Source organism: Crocuta crocuta, unplaced genomic scaffold (assembly GCF_008692635.1).
Source record: "Crocuta crocuta isolate KB4526 unplaced genomic scaffold, BGI_CrCroc_1.0 scaffold93, whole genome shotgun sequence".
Classification (NCBI taxonomy): Eukaryota; Metazoa; Chordata; class Mammalia; order Carnivora; family Hyaenidae; genus Crocuta; species Crocuta crocuta.
Window position 1 is genome coordinate 7,396,599 of NW_027529641.1, and position 20,448 is coordinate 7,417,046.

Here is a 20,448-nt window from a genome sequence, read left to right on the forward strand (position 1 = left end):
TTTCAGTCTCTTCTCTTCGTTGTTCAAACTAGGTCATTTCTATGGTTGTCTTCAAGTTGACGGATTCTTTTCTCTGTCCCCTCCATTCTGCTTATGAATCCAGCCACTATTTTCTTTCAGTTATTATATTTTTCATTTCCAAGATTTCCATTTGGTTCTTCGGTTCTTCTTTAGATCTTTTATTTCTTTCCTGAGATTTTCTATTTCTTTGTTGAAGTTTTTTTTTTTTTTCATTTGTTTCAAGTATGTCTGCAATTGCTTGCTAAGGCATTCTCATGATGACTCCTTTAAAATTTTAGTCAGATAATGCTAATACCCTTGTCATCTCCACATTAGTGTTCATAGATTGTCCTTTTTCATTAAGTTGAGATTTTCCTAGTTCTTGGCATGATGTTTGACTTTTGATTTATAAAATTTAAAATTTGGCCAGTATTAGACCTTTAATTTTATTTAAACCTTCTGTTTTACTTGGCCTCCACAGACTTTGCTCCAACTAGAGGGTGAAATACTTCCTGGTTACTGCAGAGTGGGACTAGATGGTCTAGATTTCCCAGTAGGGACCCACTAAAGAAGTAGGGACTCCTCATTACTGCTGGTGACAGTGGGATTTCTGGTTCCCCCCAGTTTCCTCTGATAACACCTTGGCAGGGAAGAGTATCTTGTTACTGTGGCCATTACTAACCACATTGAGTTCATGACCTCATTACTGTGGGGGGTAGTAAAAATCCTATCTCTCCACTAGACCTTCTCTGACACCACTCAAGCAGGGTGGCACCTTGTTACTGCTAGATGAGGGTGGAAGTCTGGCCCACATGGTCTCCATTAATACTATGAAGTACTTGCTAATGTCCAGCAAGGATATGAAGAATTGGTATTATTTTTTCTTCCAGTGCTTGGTAGAATTCACCAGTGATTCCATCATGGCTTGGAGTTTTCTTTGCGCAAAGGCTGTTCACTACCAATTCAATTTCTTTAATAGACACAGGGCTAGTCAGATTATCTACTTCTTCTTGAGTGAAGTTTGGTAGTTTGTCTTTCAAGGAATTTGTCCATTTTATCTAAGTTGTAAAACTTACTGGTATAAAATTGTTCATAATATTGCCTTGCCATTCCTTTACTATCTACAGAAACTGAAATAATGCCACGTCTCTCATTTCTAGTATTTTTAATTTGTACCTTCTCTCTCTTTTTTTTCTGATCAGTCTAACTAAAAGTTTATAAATTTTATTGATCTTCTCAGAGAAACAGACTTTGGTTTTTACTGATATTTTTAATTATTTTTCTTTTTTTATATTTCACCGATTTCTGTTATTTTCTTTCTTATACTTACTTCTGATGTAATTTGAGTTTTTTGGGTGTTTTTTGTTGTTGTTGTTGTTGTTAAGTGGAAGCCGAGGTTATTGATTTGAAACCATTCTTCTTTTCTTATTTTATTTTAACTTTTTTAATGTTTATTTTTATTTTTCAGAGAGACAGATTGACAGAGTGAGAGTAGCAGAGGGGCAGAGAGAGAGGGAGACAATCTGAAGCAGGCTCCAGGCTCCAAGCTGTCAGCACAGAGCCCGTTGCGGGGCTTGAATCCATGAACCATGATATCATGACCTGAGCCAAAGCCAGATGCTTAACTGACTGAGCCACCCAGGTGCCCCCATTCTTCTTTTCTGATATAGACAGTTAGTGCTGCAAATGTCCTTCTAAGTACCATTTTAATGGCATCCCATAAATTTTGATGTATTGTATTTAATTTCATTTGATATATAATATTTTCTAATTTCCTCTTTGATTTCTTCTTTGATCCATGGATTATTTAGAAGTGTGTTATTTACTTTCCAAATATTTGAAGGTTTTCCAGATCACTTTCTGTTACCGATTTCTACTTTAATTCTCCTGTGGCCAGAAAACATATTTTGAATGAACTGAATCCCTTTAAACTTGTTGAGAATTCCTTTAGTCCCAGAATATGGTCTATCTTGGTAATTTTTGTGCACTTTCAAAGAATGTATACTCTGTTGTTATTGGTTGAAGTGTTCTATGAATGTCAATTAGGTCAAATCATTTGATAGTGGCCTTTTTCATGATAATTTTTATTTGAAGTGACCTGAAAACCTGAAAAAGTAAACTCTCACTTCTTTGCAATATTGAAAAACAAAACAAAAAACAAAATTCTACCAAATCCCTTAAAATACTCCACTTAGTGTTCTTAAGTTAATAAAACTGGAGGAAACTTAAAAGGAAAAAAATAATACATTTCATGATGAGAGATTATTGAGCTCTTAATCAAATTAGAAGATCACAAAATATTAGATCTGAAGGAGTCTTCAGAGACAAGACCAAAGATCTTATTTTATAGCAACTCTGAAACTAAGAGATGTGTCCAAGGCAACACTCTGAATTTATGCCAACCATGCTTCACCCTGTATTACAGTTTACCTGCTCTACTGTGCAGAAGATGTGTGCATCATCCTGCTGGAAGCGCCTAACTCGAGTCAAGCCACTTAAAGTTCCCGACAATTCATTCCTATGAAGAACTCCAAAATCAGCAAATCTAATAGGCATTTCCCTCCATGATCGTGGACGATGGGCAAACATTAGGCTAGAAAAGATGCAACAACACATACTTAGCACAGCAAAGATTAATAATTATCTAAATAATAAGTTACAATCAAGCTTCAAGGTGTGTAAACACTTTATTCTGGTTCTTAGATTGCCAGTTAAAAAAAATTTCTAGGAATTATTGAATCTTGAATTTATAACACTGCAGCACTCTGAGAAAGAACCCTGTCTGTTCTCTTCCAGAAGTTCTGTTCCATATTCTTATTCACCCAATGAATTTCCACTTACTATGTACAATTCACTTCAAAGGCTACTTTTTTTATAAGTTTATTCATTTAGAGAGAAACAGAGAGAGTGATGGGGGAGGGGCAGAGAGAGAGGGAGAGAAAGAATCCCAAGCAAGCTCTGCACTGTCAGTGTGGAGCCCCATGCAGGGCATTCTCACAAAACATGAGAGAATGACCTGAGCTGAAGTCAGACACTTAACCAACTGAGCCATCCGGGTGCCCCTCAAAGTCTACTTAAGTGAAGCCCTCTTGGACACTTTCCTGGACAGGGCTTGGCAGTTTCCCCTTAGGCTCTGAGAATATCTGGAACATGCCATTATTTTGGTACTGAACTTTTTTTTAAATGTTTTTATTTATTTTTGAGAAACAGAGAGAGATAAGTGCAAGGTGGGGAGGGACAGAGAGAGAGGGAGACACAGAATCAGAAGCAGGCTCCAGGCTCTGAGCTGTGAGCACAGAGCCCAACGTGGGTCTCAAAGCCAGGAACCATGAGATTGTGACCTGAGCCAAAGTCAGATACTTAACCGACTAAGCCACCCAGGCATCCCTGAACTTATGTTTTTATAACTGATTGCCTACATATCTGCCCCTGCCCCACTCCAGTCATGAGCAGAGAAAATGGGACTGTGTCTTAATCACATCTGCATTTCTAGCTCCAAGCACCATAACCACTCAACAAGTGTTCTCTGTTCAATAAAAGACCCCTCTTCTGCAAAAACAAACAAACAAACTCTGGGCTCTCATCTCATCATCACTAAGCCACTGTGGTCTTACTACTTTATTTCAAGGAATGAAAATCAAAACTTCATTCCCTACTTTCGTTCAGACTTACACTTATAGTTTAAATCATAGGCTATAGTTTCCAATGGTACCTAATATGAAATTGAGTTAAAAAATTTAACACTGTGTTTTAGAGAATGTGAAGCATTAGGTTAGTTTCCACCTTCTGTTTAAAAAGAGAGCAAACCGAATGTTTACATACCAGTTTTCATAAAATTAAAGGTAAATATATATTTTTCACATGTTGTCATCATAAAGTTGAACTTCTTTTAGTCTTTACTGAAAAGAGCAAAGAGTTTTCTGCAGTTGGTTTTGAGGTTCAACAGTTACCTTCTAAGGCCAATTTACTTGAAACTATGCATGCTGATGATGCAAAACTACAACAGCTGGGATATTTTTTTTGTGGAGAATCCTGTCTGTTCACATTCTATTGTGAAATATGCTTGTCTTAAAAAATTGAATTTGCAAACCAGCTTTGTGATAACTACATTTGTTTACAAAATCTAAGATAGCATTATAAAATGTATCACTATTTTATGTACCACTAGGAAAGAAAATAACTCACTAATTATATTATGACATAATGCTAAGATGCCCCAAATTATATGATATGTCCCAATTTCAGGAATGTTGAAATGTGAGGAGGGGTGGGAAGGTATCTTAAAATCGATGATCCAGTAACCTACTGATGTGACCTCACTGCTCTTGTTTTCATCAACACAGAAACAGTATATGAGAACTAAATGTGGGGCACCAGGCTGGCTCAGTCAGTGGGGCATGTGACTCTTGATCTCGGGGTTATAAGTTTGAGCTCTGCACTGGGTGTAGAGATTAGTTAAAAATAAAATCTTTTAAAAAAAAGAACTAAATGTTCTGCCAATATGTATATTTGAAGTATATTATCATTACAAGGACAAATGCTATAATAATTTATAAAATTGATATATAATTCTACCTCTAAGAGGCACAAAAACTAAATAATTTCCAGCTAACATTCCACACCTGTCAAAGATCAAATGTATCTTAAAGAGTAAATGCATTCTCTAGAATGAAATAACTTGGTAAAGATGTCTGGTAGTTACCACTCCTCAGATTAAAAGAATCCCTTAACTCCAAAAAGCAAAAAGTAATATTAAAAGCTAACAGTGATGAAGTGTTCTGTAATCTCTGATGCAAAGATCTGCTTCATTAAAAAAAATATTTTAATGTTTATTTATTTTTGAGAGAGAGAGAGAGAGTAGAGGCAGAGAGAGAGGGAGACAAAGAATCCAAAGCAGGCTCCAGGTTCTGAGCTGTCAGCCCAGAGCCTGATGCAGGGCTCACACCCATGAACTCTGAGATCATGACCTGAGCTGAAGTCAGATGCTTAACCAACTGAGCCACCCAGGCGCCCCAGATCTGCTTCACGTTTAATACTCACCAATGCCCTGGACAGTTCATGGGCTTAAGAGCGAAAGTGTCCTTTTCAATATCAAAGGTAAACATGTTCTCACTGTAATGCTGCCAGTGGCCTGAGGTCTCCCAGAGCTTACTGTTGTACATGTTCGGAGAGAGTACCTCTGTGAAGTTACGTCGGTGATATTCCTCCTTTAAGATAAACGCGTTTAATGTTAAAATGTGGCATGACAGATCACAATTCCACACAAAGTAACAGTAGGTGTGAATATTTTTTAATTTGGAATTATATCTTATATTAATTCCTAGTTAATGTGCCCTCAGTTTTAGGTGTGGTACTCTCTGGGTCATGAAAGGAAGATTAATGTACTCTCAGTATAATTTTCATATTAAGTATCTTTATTTTGTATTTTACAATAGAATATACTCCATGTTTTAGTTCTTTGAAATTAGTAATTGAAATTATATATAATATCTATTATATGTAATATTAATATATTCTTATCTATTGTATTATTATGTATATATAAGTTTTCTGTAACTACAAACTCCAAAATCCTCTACATTCTAGATAAAAAGCAAATTTTTTCTATTACTTAAGAGGTACAATAATTTCATAACTCAATAAGCCTGAATGTTATGCTGCACGCAAATTTACTTTTGATCTATTTAGCTTTATTTTATTATTTTTTTGTTTATTTATTTATTTTGAGAGAGAGAGAATGAGTAGGGGAGGAGCCAAGAGAGAAAGGATCCTAAACAGGCTCCAGGCTGTCAGCACAGAGCCCATCACAGGGCTCAATCCCACAAGCCATGAGATCACGACCTGAGTGGATATGCAGATCAGATGCTTAACCAACTGAGCCACCCAGGCGCCTCTGATCTATTTAGTTTTAAATAGAAATGAAGCTGAGAATTTTAATTTATAACATATTGATTGAAATCTATAAAGTCATGAGCTGGCTTCTCTCCCTCCCTCCCTGTTAATGGCTTCCCTAAATTCAATCACTCAGGACAGGAAAAGAGAGTCAACCAAAGTACTTATTTTATTTAAACTTTTTTTTCCTTCCAGATACCAATTAGATGATCTTTGTTACTGGTTTCTTTGATTCTCACCATTTGTTAATCACTTAAGGAATATCTGGTACAAATCTAGTCCACCATACTTTAATGAAGTAAAAAAATATTGCTCACAATTTTAAAAGTCTAAAACAAGATATTTTTAAATTACTAACACTTAAAAGGATGTCATTTGTTACTCTTTAGCAGAGTGTCTTTTCAGCCACTTGTGGATAGCTGGGTGTCAGCCATTCAGTAAGCTGCTTTACCTAGCCTTCATTTTTACTAAAGGAGAAAGTTTTAACAAAAGAATAGGTCATTACAAATGGCAGTAATTATTTTATGGCTGTGTCAGATACCTCTATATATTCAGATTAAATAAGGTCCCAAAAATTGAAGAACTGTTTGTGTGCTTGCTTGTTTGTTTTTACTACAGACTATTTTTTTTTAAATTTTTTTAAATTTATTTCTAGGAGAGAGAGACAGCGTGAGCAGGGGAGGGTCAGAGAGAGAGGGAGACACAGAATCTGAAGCAGGCTCCAGTCTCTGAGTTGGCAGTCAGCACAGAGCCCGACGCGGGGCTCGAACCCACGAACTGCGAGATCATGACCTAAGTGAAAGTTGGACGCTTAACCGACTAAGCCACCCAGGCGCCCCATACTACAGACTATTTTAAAGCTTGGCTCAGAGATAATGATCAATTAATTTTTTAAACCACTCTAGGTACAATTGCTAATCATGTTAGCAATTCATGATTTTAAAGTATGTCCTGTGAGGGGAAATGTCATTATGTCTACTGCTTACTTATTTACCAAAAACCAGCTATTCCTACCAACTACATGCCTCATCTCTATATATTAAAACATACACATGTAATATGTGTATTGTTTTATCTTTCTTATACACACATGCATACATGTAAGAGAAAGATAAAGCGAACTGGCAAGATGTTAAAAACTGATGAATCTAGATGAAAGATACATGGATGTTTGCTGTACTGCGCTTTAACTTTCTGTAGATTTGAATTTTTCAAAAGAAAAAGTTGGGGGAAAATATATCTCACGTCATTTCATCAATTTGTTTCTCTAAAGAGTAAAGAATATCAAATGCTAGCAAAGAATAAAGCCATGATGGTTGAGAAGTCTACAGCTCAGGCCGGTCTCCTGAAGAAACCCTGATCACTTACTCAGAGATAAAAAAATCGTATTTCATCCTGAAATACTAGTTTCAGGCTATGGAAGGTACTGAATCTCTACCTGCACCTGGTGATCTGGCTACCTGAAAACACCTAAATATCAGGGCCACAGAGCAATGCTTCTCGGTAATTTTCATTATAAAAACTACAGCAATTCCACTTAAACAGCTCCTTCCCCAAGCCACACTAAAATAACATAATTTTTATAAAAGCATACATCTACAAGGCCAAAGGGAAAGGAGAGGAGATGAAAGCTATATAGTTTAGAATCTGTAAAGTAGATGAAGAATTGCCTCGACAGACCTGGGGAAGCTGAAAACTTAATGGGAGAATCCCAGAAGCAAGTCTGCTTTAGTTGGTATGGATTTCTAGGCTTCACATTTTTTTTAAGTTTATTTATCTTGAGAGATAGAGCAAGAGAGAGCAGGGGAGAGGCAGAGAGAGAGAGAGAGAGAGAGAGAGAGAGACAGAATCCCAAACAGGGTTTGTGTTGTCAGTGCGGGTTCCAATGTGGGGCTCAATCCCACAAACTGTAGATCATGACCTGAACTGAAATCAAGAGTTGGATGCTTACCTGACTGAGCCACCCAGGTGCCCCATCTAGGTTTCACATTTTTAGGGCATTGTTCTGTCTTCTGTTTTTTAGTGTTCCATTGAAAATATTATTGCCATTTCAATGCCCAGTCCTATGTCTATGGTTTTCTCTCTCTTAAGACTTCTAGGATCTTTTTTTATCTCTAAAGTTTTGGAATATATCAGTAATGTGCCTTGGTACTCAAGGAAATAATGCTTTCGCCAAATATCCCAGACATACTTCTATTGGGAACTGAGATTGGCCCTGGCCCACTTGGGATCCCCTATACTACTGAACCTACAGGCAGAGAATGACTTGCTCTCCTGGCCAGGATGACTGACCCCAATTATTGGGGAGGATTGTGCTGCTGTTATACAATGGAGTAAGGAGGGCTGTGTCTGGAATCAGTGAAGAAACTTAAGTATTTCCACATGCAACAGTGATCACTAAGAGCCTGGTTCCTGTGGGGAGACAATTTGGGTCATCCACTCTTATGGGTTGAATGGTGTCCTCCAAAAAAGACATATTGAAGTCCCAACTCTAGGACCCCAGAATATGGCCTTTTTGGGAAACAGGGCTTTTATAGGGGTCATCAAATTAAGATCTGGTCATTAAAGTGGGCTCTAATCCAATATGACTGGTGTCCTTATAGAAACGGGGTGTTCAGACAGAAACACACATATAGAAGAAAGATGATGCAAAGCCACACACAGAGAAGGCCATGTGAGGGTTGAAGTGAATGCATCAACAAGCTGAGCGACACCAACAATGGCTGACAAACCATTGCTAACTGGGAAGAGTGGAAGAAAGACTTGCCCACAGGTTCCAGAGGGAGCATAGCTCACCAATGCCTTATTTACACGTCTGGCCTCCAGAACAGCAAGACAATACATGTCTGTTTTAAGCCACTTGGTTATGGTGCTTTGCTTACCATTCCGTGAAACTAATGCATTCACCAAGTGAAATGCTCTATCCATCTGAAAAGTTGGCAGGACAAGGGGAACATGGAATGGGTGGTAGAAGAAGGAAGTTCTGATTTATGAACTTAGACCTTGTGTCCATCTACAGAGCCTGGGGCTGGTACCACTATATTGAATTATTTCTTTTCTCTGAATACTCTCATGAAGAACATTGATGGTGGCTAATGTCACAATTTAAATTTTTGCTGAAGACTGAACTGATATAAGTGATGATACATTGGCTGATGGGAGACTTTGTATGAGGAAATAAATCCCTTCATCCAAGCAAAGGACAAAAGTGGACACTGAGTAGCAAAGGGATTGGGTTGTGGTGGTTTTTCTCCATTTGTCACCCCCTGAGCCACCCCATCCTGGGTTATCTGCCTCCCTTCTCTGCCCTGCTTTGTGTTCCCAAAACAGAATTCTACGAACTCTATCACCAGGATTATTTGCCTCTGATTTCTGGTTGGGTTTGACCAAGGGAAGGTTGCAAAAGGATTCCAAAGGTAGGAGAAGAGAGCAGTAAGGGTCTTTACTCTCTCCTTTCCCACTTCTTCCTTGCCTTAGGTTTATTCTATCTCTGGCTGTGATCTCCAGTTACGGCCTCTCTTCCACACTTCAAGCTCCCTCTAGGTTCTGGAACACTATTCTTTCTCCTCACCTGTTTGGGTCTAGGGGTGGTAGGTAAGGGAGCCTGATGTTGGAAATCTTTGGGTAATTTACAATCCCTTCTTAGTTACCTCAACTGGACCCACACCTCTATAAGTATTTTTTTCTCTAGACTCCCTAGAGTTAAACATTTTGAGTGCGCTGTCAGGACTCTTTCTGCACAGGGCTAAATGTTTTTGATATCTTATATGTCTGCAAATACAAGTTTGGTTTGGAAATCCACTGAATCCAAGGTTGTGGAAACAGGAAGCATGTGTTATTCAAGTGGATAATTGGAATAAAAACAAGAGGATCCACTCCATTCTACTCCATGATTTTTTCTAAAGATAAACATAAATTTACCATGTGACCCTGAAATCACACTCCTATGTATTCACCCAAGTAAAATGAAAACCTATTTTCATACAAAAACCTGTAAATAAATATTTATAGCAGCTTTATTCATTATTTCCTAAAACTGGAAGCAATCAAAATATATCTCAGCTAGGGAATGGATAAGCAGTCTGTGTTATCATGGACTCCAATATTTGTAGCAGTGCTTTCAACAATAGCCAAATTATGGAAAGAGCCTAAATGTCCATCGACTGATGAATGGATAAAGAAGATGTGGTTTATATATACAATGGAGTACTACTTGGCAATGAATATGAATGAAATCATGCCATTTGCAGCAACGTGGATGGAACTGGAAAGTATTATGCTAAGTGAAATAAGTCAGTAAGAGAAAGACAGATATCATATATTTTCACTCATATGTGGATCTTGAGAAACTTAACAGAAGACCATAGGAGAAAGAAAGGGGAAAAACAGTTACAAACAGAACGGAGGAAGGCAAACCATAAGAGACTGTTAACTACAGAGAACAGAATGAAGGTTGATGAGGGGAGTTTGGGGGAGGGAAAAAATGGTGATGGGCATTGAGGACGGCACTTGCTGGGCTGAGCACTGGGTGTTGTATATAAGCGATGAACCATGAGAATCTATTCAAAGAACGAAGAGCCTACTTTGCACATTGCATGTTAGCCAATTTGACAATAAATTATATTAAAAATACATACATACATACATACATACATACCAACCTGGAAAAAACCAATCTGTGTTATGTCCGTATAATGGACTACTACTCAGTAATAACGGAGAAAACCACTGATATACCCCACTTAGATGGATTTCAAAGGTATTATGCTGAGGGAAAGAAATGAGTCTTAAAAGGTTATGATGATTCTGTTTATATGGCAAAATTTTAGGGATGGAGAACAAATCAATGGTTACCTACAACCAAGGGAGAAAGGGTTTGACTCTAAAGAGGTAGCATAACAGAAATTTTTTGGGTAATGAAATTGCTCTATATTTTGATTATTGTGATAACATGGTTCTGCATATCTGTTGAGTTTTACTGTATGAAATTCTAGAATGAAAAATTTTTAAGGAAAGAAAGATAAAGAACCAGTTGATAGACATATTCCCAAATGCAGGGGGAAAGAGTTTCAAGTAGGAGAACAACAAGATATCTCTATTTACTTACTATAAATTTTCCATACAATCAGTAACCAATATACATCCAAAAGTTCACTCACATTAGCTTAATTATAAGTGGAGGTCATCTCACCCCAGAATCAAAAACTCAGAAACTTTGGACTTTCCTTCTCAGTGGGAATAATATGCCCTCCTGCATGACCTTCCAAAGAAAGGCAGGAGTTCTGTTTCTGACAAAAATGGCCCCACACAATGGACTTTTTCTGCAGAGGCCACTATGCTGAGTACCACCCACCCTACCAATCTGGCTACAGTTGACAGGACCTGGCACCAAGCCACAGGCTCTTGATATTGGATGGGCCAGTGGCCCTTGAGGTGGTGTGATGTGAATGAGAATCTGCCCCAGATGTACACCCTCTACTGCCTGGTGATCAACAGAACTGGATCTCTCTCTATTGAAGGACTGTGAGATACAGAGAGGGGCACAGAAAAACAAAAGACACAAATGATCAGACTGAACAAAAAAATAAGACCCAACAATATTCTAATTTTCAAGAAATGTACATTCAATATAGAAACAGAAATAGGCAGAAAATAAAAGGACAGAAAAAGATATATCACACAAATTCTAACATAAGAAAGCAGTTTTGCCAATGTTAATATCAAAGTAGACTTTTAAAAAATTAGCTTGATGAAGATCAAATACTGTATGTTTCCACTTACATGAGTTAGCGAAAATGGTCAAATTCATAGAGACAGAAAGTAAAATGGTGGTTATCAGAGGCTGGGGGATATGGGAAGGGAGAGTCATTGCTTAACAGGTTCAGAGATTCATTATGCAATGATGAAAAGCTTCTGGAGAGTTTCAGTTCTGCAAGATGAGAAGAGTTCTGGAGATGAATGGTGGTAATAATTGCAAAACAATACAAATGTATTTAACACAACTGAACCATATGGTTAAAAGTGGTTAAAATAGTAAATTCTATATGTTTTATTACAAAAAAGCCTTATTGAGGTCTAATTTATATGCAATAAAATTCACCAATTTTGAGTACATGATTCCTAAATGACTTTCGACAGATGTATACAGTCATGTAATTTCCACCACAAATATGACATGGGATATTTCTATCACACTAAAAAGTTCCCTCCTGATCCTCTGTAGTCACCACCTGCCCCTGCCCCTGCCCCCAGGACTTCAATAATCTTTCCTATCACTATAGTTTTACAATGTTAAAACTTCATATAATGGAATCATACCACATGTAGGCTCTGACTGACTTCTTTGCTTAACATAAAGCTTTGAGATCCATCCTTCTTGCTGCATGTATCAGTACTCCATTCCTTTTTACTGCTGAGGAGTATTCCATTGAATGGACATACCACATTACGTTTATCCGTTCACTAGCTGATGAGAATCTCCATTGTTTCCAATTTTTCACTACTATAAAGCTTCTGTGGACATGCAAATACAAGTCTCTCTATGGATATGTATTTTTATTTTTCTTGGGTAAATATCTAGGAATGGAATTGATGGGTCACATGGTTAAGCATATGTTTAACTGTGTAAGAAATGGTTTTACAAAGTAGCTATATCATTTTGCATACCAGCGATAGGAGTTAGAATTTTTCCACATTTTTGTCATCCTCTGGTATTTTCAGAGTTTTTCTTTTTTTTGCCATGGGATGTGGGCATTCTAGTGGAGATGAATGTGGGGGTACATTCTAGTGGACATGTAATTATACTTCACTGTGGTTATAATTTTCATTTCTTTGATAACCATTAAGTTGAGCACCTTTTAAAATTTATTTCTCTGCCATTTTCATTAAAAAAATCAAATATCCAGGCACAAACCTGATGAAAAATATCAGAGCTCTAATTTAGAGCAAGAGCTCTAAAATAGAAATTATGAAATACTGCTTAAGGGAAATAAAGAACTAAACGAACTGACAAAATTTCCACATTCATAGATTGGAAAGCTCAATATGGTTAAGGTGTCAGTTATCTGCAAATTAACCTATAGAGTGAATGGAATTCCAATCAAAATTCTAGCAGTTATTTTTTAGGAAATTGATAAGCATCATATAAAATGTATATGGTAACACAAAGAACATAAAAAATAATCCTGAAAATATGAAACTGATCTTAAGACTTAAAATATAGTTACATTAAGTTTACAGTAATCAAAGCAGTGTGGTGTTAATGCAAGGACAGACAACAAAGGGACCCAGAAAACAGAATAAATATCTAGAAATACATAATGACTATTAGATACATATGATTAGTTTAGGACAAGGATTCTACTGCAGTAATAAATGGTACTGAAGCTACTGGATAACCCTGTGGATAGAAATGAACCTTGATTCTTCTATTCCATAGAATGTAAAATGAATTCAAGGTAAATCATGTCCTTAAGTCTACAATCAGGTTTCTAGACTAGAACAAAGAAGAATATTTTCATGACTCCAAAATAGGTAAAGATTTCTTTTCCTTTTTTTTTTTTTTAAAGTTTATTTATTTATTTTGAGAGAGACAGAGATAGTGTGAGTTGGGGAGGGGCAGAGAGAGAAGGAGACAGAAAATCCCAAGCAAGCTCCACACTGTCAATGCAGAGCCTGATGCAGGGCTCAAATGCATGAAACCATAAGATCATGACCTGAGCTGAAACCAAGAGTCAGATACTTAACCAACTGAGCCACTCAGGTACCCCAAAAGGCAAAGATTTCTTAAACAGAGCATGAAAAGCACTAACCAGTAAAGAAAAAATTTATAAAAAGGACTTTTTTAAACACAAGAACTGTTGGTTAAAACACATCATTAAGAAAGTGAATCAATAAATTGCAGCCTGAAAAAATATAATATAGACATTTAGCAAATGACTCATATCAGAACACAGAATAACTCCTAAAAATCAATAGAGACTAATAATCCAGTTTTTTTAGTTGACAAAATACTTCACAAGAGGATTCCAAATGATTGATAAGCATATGACAAGGTTGTCACATCATTATTCATCAGGGAAATGCAGAATAATACCATGGCATCTACCAGAATGACAAACTGAATACCAAGTATTGAAGAGGATATAAAGTAAATGGAATGCTCATATATTTTAGAAGGAACATTAAAGGATTCAACCACATGAAAAATTTTCAGCATTTTGTTAAGTTAGTCAATAACACCCTATGACCTAGCAACTCCGCTCCTACATATATACCCAGGAGAAGTGAGTACTAGTGTGCCCACCAAAAGAAACTACAAAAATATTCATAGCAGTTTCATGTAAAATAGCTCCAAAGTGGAAACGACTTAAATGTACACCTACAGGAGAATGAATATATATGCTGTACTATATTCACAAAATGAAATACCACAAACAACAGGAAAATAATTATATACAAAATGTAGATGACTCTCAGACATTAAGTTGAACAAAAGAAGCCAGAAACACAATAGCTAATACTGTAGGAGTCCATTTATGTGAATTTTTGAAGACCAGGCACAATTGACCTATGGTGAATAGAAATCAGCAAGATTATCTCAGGTGAGAAGAGGGGAGGCAGGTATTGACTGGGAAGATCCAAGAGGACCTTATGATGGGATGGAGCTGTTCTATGTCTTGATCTGGGTGGTGGCTGTGTAGGTTGACACATGTGTGAACACTTATTGACTTGTATGCTTCAGATTTATGCATTTTAACAAATGCAGCTGAAACTTCAATCAGCAACTCTTGGCATCAGCTTCCCCCTGAATGTAGTCATATAAGGAACTCAACATAAGAATCACATTTATTTAAGTCAAACACTTGGAACCAATAGCAATGAAAAACTGGCCATTTTAAGTTACTAAGATTTGGGACACTTTGTTATGCTGTGATAGACAGCCGGAACAGAATTTGCACTAGTTGTGCATGCTGTTATATAGTAGTACCTGTTTTATACCTAAAATAGGTAGCCTTGGCTTTGGGGCCAGGTGGTGGGCAGAAGCTGGATGGCTAGGGACTGTAGGGACTTGAAAGACAGTGAGGAAAATATAATGGAGGGTGAAGAAAAGGTGACTCTTGTTAGGTCGTGCCAGAAACCATCACTTGAGACAGATGAAAAACAGAAAGAGTACGCAAAGAATTCACAGACTGCAGCTAGGGATGTGTCTAGGCAGAAAGTAGAAAGGGACAACTGACTACTTAGAGCCGTCTATGATAAACTACAAGAGCGACAAAAACTAAACAGGGTATTATTAAGTTTTTGAGAGGAAATATCAAAATGCCAAGACATGCTAGGTTCAAAAATTAAACTATTGCATCTCAGCAAAAGACTCATAAGTTAAGAATGGCTTTAGTAAAAAGATAAAAATATAGGTTACAGCCAATAAAGCATAGCCTTACAGTAAAGCTCTTGATGGTATAGTGGTGGGCCATTTATGGAGACCTGAGAATGATCTGACTGAGTAGCTAGTATGGCTTTTGAGAGTCTTAAGATGGTGCTTTGTAGACTCTTTCAGCTAAGCATTAAGGCTTTTAAGAATCTTAAGCGTATTGTCTCGCGCCAGCGTCACAGGCAGGCTTAGGTAGAGAAGGATCTGGTTCATAAAGAGGCACAGGTGTGGTTTTCATTGAAGTGTTGATTACAAATGTATATAAAAGACCCCACAAAGTTTTTAAAGGAATTGTCCTGACTTAGACTCAAAGGGACAGAGACGGCACAAAATGCAATGAAGCCTTGGGATGCACAAACTCCTACTGAAAGAAACAGGTTAAGAACACTGAGAAAGCTACTCAGAGATCCTTATGGTATCTTCCCATGGTAAAGGAAAGATGATTCAAAGGGTAGAACCATAACCCATGCAGAGACAAAACTAACTCTATCATCATTTTAGAATGTTGGGGTGGGGTTGCCCCAGAGATAACGTGCCCCTTTAATTTACAGATCTTAAGATGAGCAGAACTACATTTGGTAGTCTGTACTTTGCACCTGAAGAACCTCATCTACATCTAGACCTGATTCAGATGACATATTATTAGATTTTGAGCCAATGCAGAGATTAGATGAGATGTGCAATCGTTTGCTTAGCCAGTAGTAGAACACATTTGAAGAGCAGAATTGGCCCTCCTCCAGTTTTTTGGAGCTGAAGAGACCACAGACTGCCAACTAGAAACCCCATGCCTTAGAAACAAGGATGACTAAGAGGCAGACCCTGTCTTATCAAAATGGAAGCCCAGCCCTAACTCAGCTCCAGCTTTGATCAGATTAATTAGTCTTCACTCTTGATAGAAGGTAAATGTTCTAGTAAGAGATGACATCATGTAGAGCCTCTGAAGTTCTTTTTATATACAGTATTTAGCATAAAATAAAAAATTAATAACTATGGGAAAAGGCAAGACCATATAACTGAAAACCAGGAGAAAAAAACAGGTAAAGTTCCTGACTGTGTTTTGTTTTTGTTTTGTTTACATGGAAAGGCCAGTTTCTTCAGACAAAGGTATCTGGGAGTTCAAAGTCCTCTGCCTCATCTGTGTCTGCCAAATATTCTTATTCCAGAACTCAAGAACCCACTCTTTCCCACAAGTGCCCTTACCTTAGCATAAGAGACCACTGGGGTTGTGAATTTAAATGGTTTACAATTCTGCAGACCATACAATCAGGCCTTGGGCCTAATCATCAGCCATGTGCAGTCTTGCATCTATAAAGATAAGAGATTCCTTTCAGGCCACCACAGAGGCTTTCTGTTTATTCTCCACACACTCAACCCCCAACCTCGAGAGTTCAAGATGCCAGGGGCTGTATTGATTTTCTGGCAGACAGCCTATCCAAAACAGTAGCTGTGATGGTCATCACCACCTGCTACAGTCTCAGATAATCTTCAGTGATTTTTCAAGGCCCTCTGGCCTACCATGGCTTCACACTGGCCAATCCCTACTGGAAGGTATGTAGCCCAGGTGACAAAGTCCATGGAGCTTAGCCTCCAGGGACACAGAACAAGAAAAGAAGGAAGGCAGATGAGACAGGTGAGGCAGACAAAGAATAACCAGCTCATGCCATTAACCTTTTCTCAGGAAGTTGCTGAAGAAAGTGCTTCCCCAAATGAGAGGGATAAGGAAAAAGAGGAAGGCATGGGATCAGGGAAGAGGAGAACCAACATAGCACAGACATGAGGGGAGTAGCCAGAATGATGAAGAAAACAAGTACTGAGACTTCAGCTGGCAAGAATCCTTGCAGCAAGTTAATTCTGGAACAAGGGGGCCAAATTTTTAAAAATTACTGAGAGATTACCTGAATCATCAGAATATGCTCTAAGGAGTTTTGCAGTTTTGAGGAAAAGTTTGAGGATGAATTAGTGGTAGGAACTAAGTAAGTTAGTGATATAAAACTGAGTAAATGAAAAGTTTAGGTAATTGTTAGTTACAGGAAAGAAAAAAAAAGTAAGAAAGGTAAAGTAACCCTAGTAGTTATAAAGATCACCTCTGAACAGTATCTAGAGTTCAAACGAGGTAAACACTTAAGACTTTCTCATCTCCAGACTTTATTACAGGAAGGTATTTTACACAATTGTCTTTATTCTTTGCACTGGAGGGAGGTGCCAAGTCACCTGGGAGTCATACCATGGACAGTGGAGGGGGACGATGGACCACATTTAGAGAAGCAGTGCTTCATCATTTAGCATTCTATGCCAGATAGGACACTTCCTCCTTTCTTCTCCTTCCCAGGGAGTTCCACACTTAGTTTAATGCTTATCTTTGTATTGTTCATGCTCTAGAAACTTATATGGACAACAGGTGCACTTACTGAAATCTAAGAATGAATTTTATTTAGGAAATATAGTAATTATCTCAATTTTTTGGAGGCGCAACCCAGTATTTCTCTTTGGTTCAAAATTATTATTAACATTACTAAAATAGAGTTAATGAAAATGCTTGGCCATTTTATTATGAAGGTAGGAAAATAATAAAATGTTAAGTGGAGCTGAATAAGAAAAATATTTTAAAAATTAACTTACTCGTATGAAATCCATAAGTGTGTTATAAATGAAGGCTCCTCTTGGAAGAAAAAAGCAGCTCCCAGGACTCAGATCATGGAAAAAGAATAGTTCTTGTTCCTAGATTAAAACAATAATTGCATCTCAAATCTCACTGCCATTGATCAATATTTACTGTATGCACATAACATGCTAGGAATAAGACTTATATTCTATGATTTCCATACTCGTAATAACTGAAGCCCCTCAATACTTACCTCTAAACTAGATACACTATCACATGTAAAATTACAATTCATATTTATGGTTACTTAGCTCTTTGACTTTTATTCACTGCTAATTTCTGACTGTGGGTCTCATGGGGAGAGAGCATGGCCAAAGTTCAGAAAAGTTCACTGCAAGAGGAGGGCTCCACATAATCGTGGTCATTATCATGGCTATCACTTCTGAATGCCTGCCCCTTGCTGCCGCCACCATCCAGCGTCTGCCCTTCCCATAAGCACTGCAAGGCCACCAAGCAAGAGATGAGCATGTGCAGTTCCATAAGTGAGTATGTGGCCTGCCATGTAACACAGTAAGTGGCCAAAGTAACACTGAAACCCAAGTCTACCAGCTCTCAAATCTCATTCTTTCTCTCTTCTCTGTTCCCCAAATACAAAGTATGTTATTAAGTACATACAATTTTCTACAATGTTGTTTTTATATCAGGATGTGAGTGACAGAAAGCTGCAATTTTAAAATCGAATAAAAGACACAGGAAGGAAAGGGGTGAGGATATTTGGGGTATTAGCATGAGAGAACACAACAGCAAACACTGAGTGCCAAAAAAACAGAAGACAGGACAAGGGAAGAAGAGATCTCTTTTTCCAAACAATTGAATCATAGGCCAACAAAGAATGTCTCCATCTCGGCTGGTTATTAGGACACGCGTGTACCTTTCCAATTTTCCTGTGATCACGGTTCCTGGCTTCCTCTTGGAACTTTTCCCAGGTTTTCATCATCTTGTTATCAGGAAAGGATATCCCATAGATCCTCTGCAGTGTTTCCATTTCAGGGTTGCCCTCCCAATATGTTGAGGAATTCTAAGCATCAAACAAGATTTGGGTAAACATACCAAACATTTCATTATAAATGAAACCTTTCTTAAACCTGTGCATGATTCTGGGAATGAACAGTGAGAAGGAAAGGGAAGGTGGACAGGGTCAATAGTAATTATGCCACTGAGGAGAGGAACAGCAGAAAGAGACAGTACAGGGACATGAAGATCCCAACCAAATATTTTTGCTCACGCCAGGATGATTCAAGAAAATCATCATATGAAGAACAATATCTTAAAATATCATATGAGAAAGAAAGGTGTTATAACCTGTATAGTGACATTAAATAATAAACCATTAAAAGCCACATGTAAGGTCTTGATTTTCAAAAATTGCAGTATTTTGAGAAGCTTCTGTAAAAACTGGGGCGCTTGGGTGGCTCAGTTGTTTCCGCATCTGACTTTGGCTCAGGTCAGATCACAGTTTGTAGGCTTGAGCCCCGCATTGGACTCTGTGCTGACAGCACGGAGCCTGGAGTCTGCTTCGGAATCTGTCTCCCTTTCTCTCTGCCCCTCCCCAACTGTGCTAGCTCTCTCTGTCTCTCTCCCTCTTTCCCTCTCTTTCAAAAATTAATAAATAAACATTAAAAAAGCTTCTGTAAAACTGAAATAATGAGGTATTTTAAAATACTGTGATGCTCAGATTATAAAAGATATGATTGAAATTCCTATTATCTGGTTTATCTTAAGTTTGCTGTATTTAAAAAATCCTTACCTTGAAAATTTTTATGGCTTTAATTTTTCCAGTGTGTCTTACATGGGGCCCTTTGCAAAGGTCAATTAGTGGACCGCACCTATAATGAAATATTTCAGACATGCCCAGACAGTTATAGTTTTTTGGACTGTTCATTACAAATCATGTTTTCGTATGTTTTACATGAAGGATCTACAAACTACTTATTTGTACATCTTGGGGCAATTTTTAACTTGGGGGCACTTTAAAATAATTTCACTTTTAATTTAGGATGAAGAAGGAGGCAACTTATCTGGCCTCAGATCCCAGTCTTCCCTCCTTTGCTCAAATTCAAAAAGTTACAGAATCTTCTGAAAGAAGTCGTGCAGAGTCACCCACTGCTTTTCAATGTTATAGCCCAAGATTCTTAAAAACCTTCCACTGTCATAAAATCAAAGAGCCATTTCCCGGTTCTACACTAACTTTCAAAACCAAAATTATCTGCAACTTATACAAAAATGTGCTAACTTGATACTTTAAAAATAAACTTCACCAAATCCCCAGAATGTACACCCACAAGAGTGAACTGTTATGTAAGCTCTGGACGCTATGTGATTATGATGGTCAGTGCAGGTCCATCGACTGTAACTAAAGCACCGTTCCGCAGGGGGCGTTGATAGTGGCGGAGGCTGTGCATGTGTGGGGTAGGGGGTAGGTATGAAATCTCTGTACCTTCTCAATTTGGTTGTGGACTGA

General features: G+C 37.7%; 1 protein-coding gene across 1 annotated transcript in view; it reads right to left on the reverse strand.

The window, feature by feature from the left end:
* TARS3 (threonyl-tRNA synthetase 3) overlaps positions 1-20,448 on the reverse strand; it is a 60,875-nt gene that overhangs the window by 17,368 nt on the left and 23,059 nt on the right. Inside the window, exons 8-12 of the mRNA XM_077762418.1 lie at positions 19,735-19,813; positions 18,859-19,005; positions 17,945-18,043; positions 5,041-5,207; positions 2,431-2,593 (exon numbers count right to left, since the gene is read on the reverse strand). Of these exons, the coding sequence (XP_077618544.1) occupies positions 2,431-2,593; positions 5,041-5,207; positions 17,945-18,043; positions 18,859-19,005; positions 19,735-19,813 (655 nt within the window). The remainder of the gene's footprint in view (positions 1-2,430; positions 2,594-5,040; positions 5,208-17,944; positions 18,044-18,858; positions 19,006-19,734; positions 19,814-20,448) is intronic.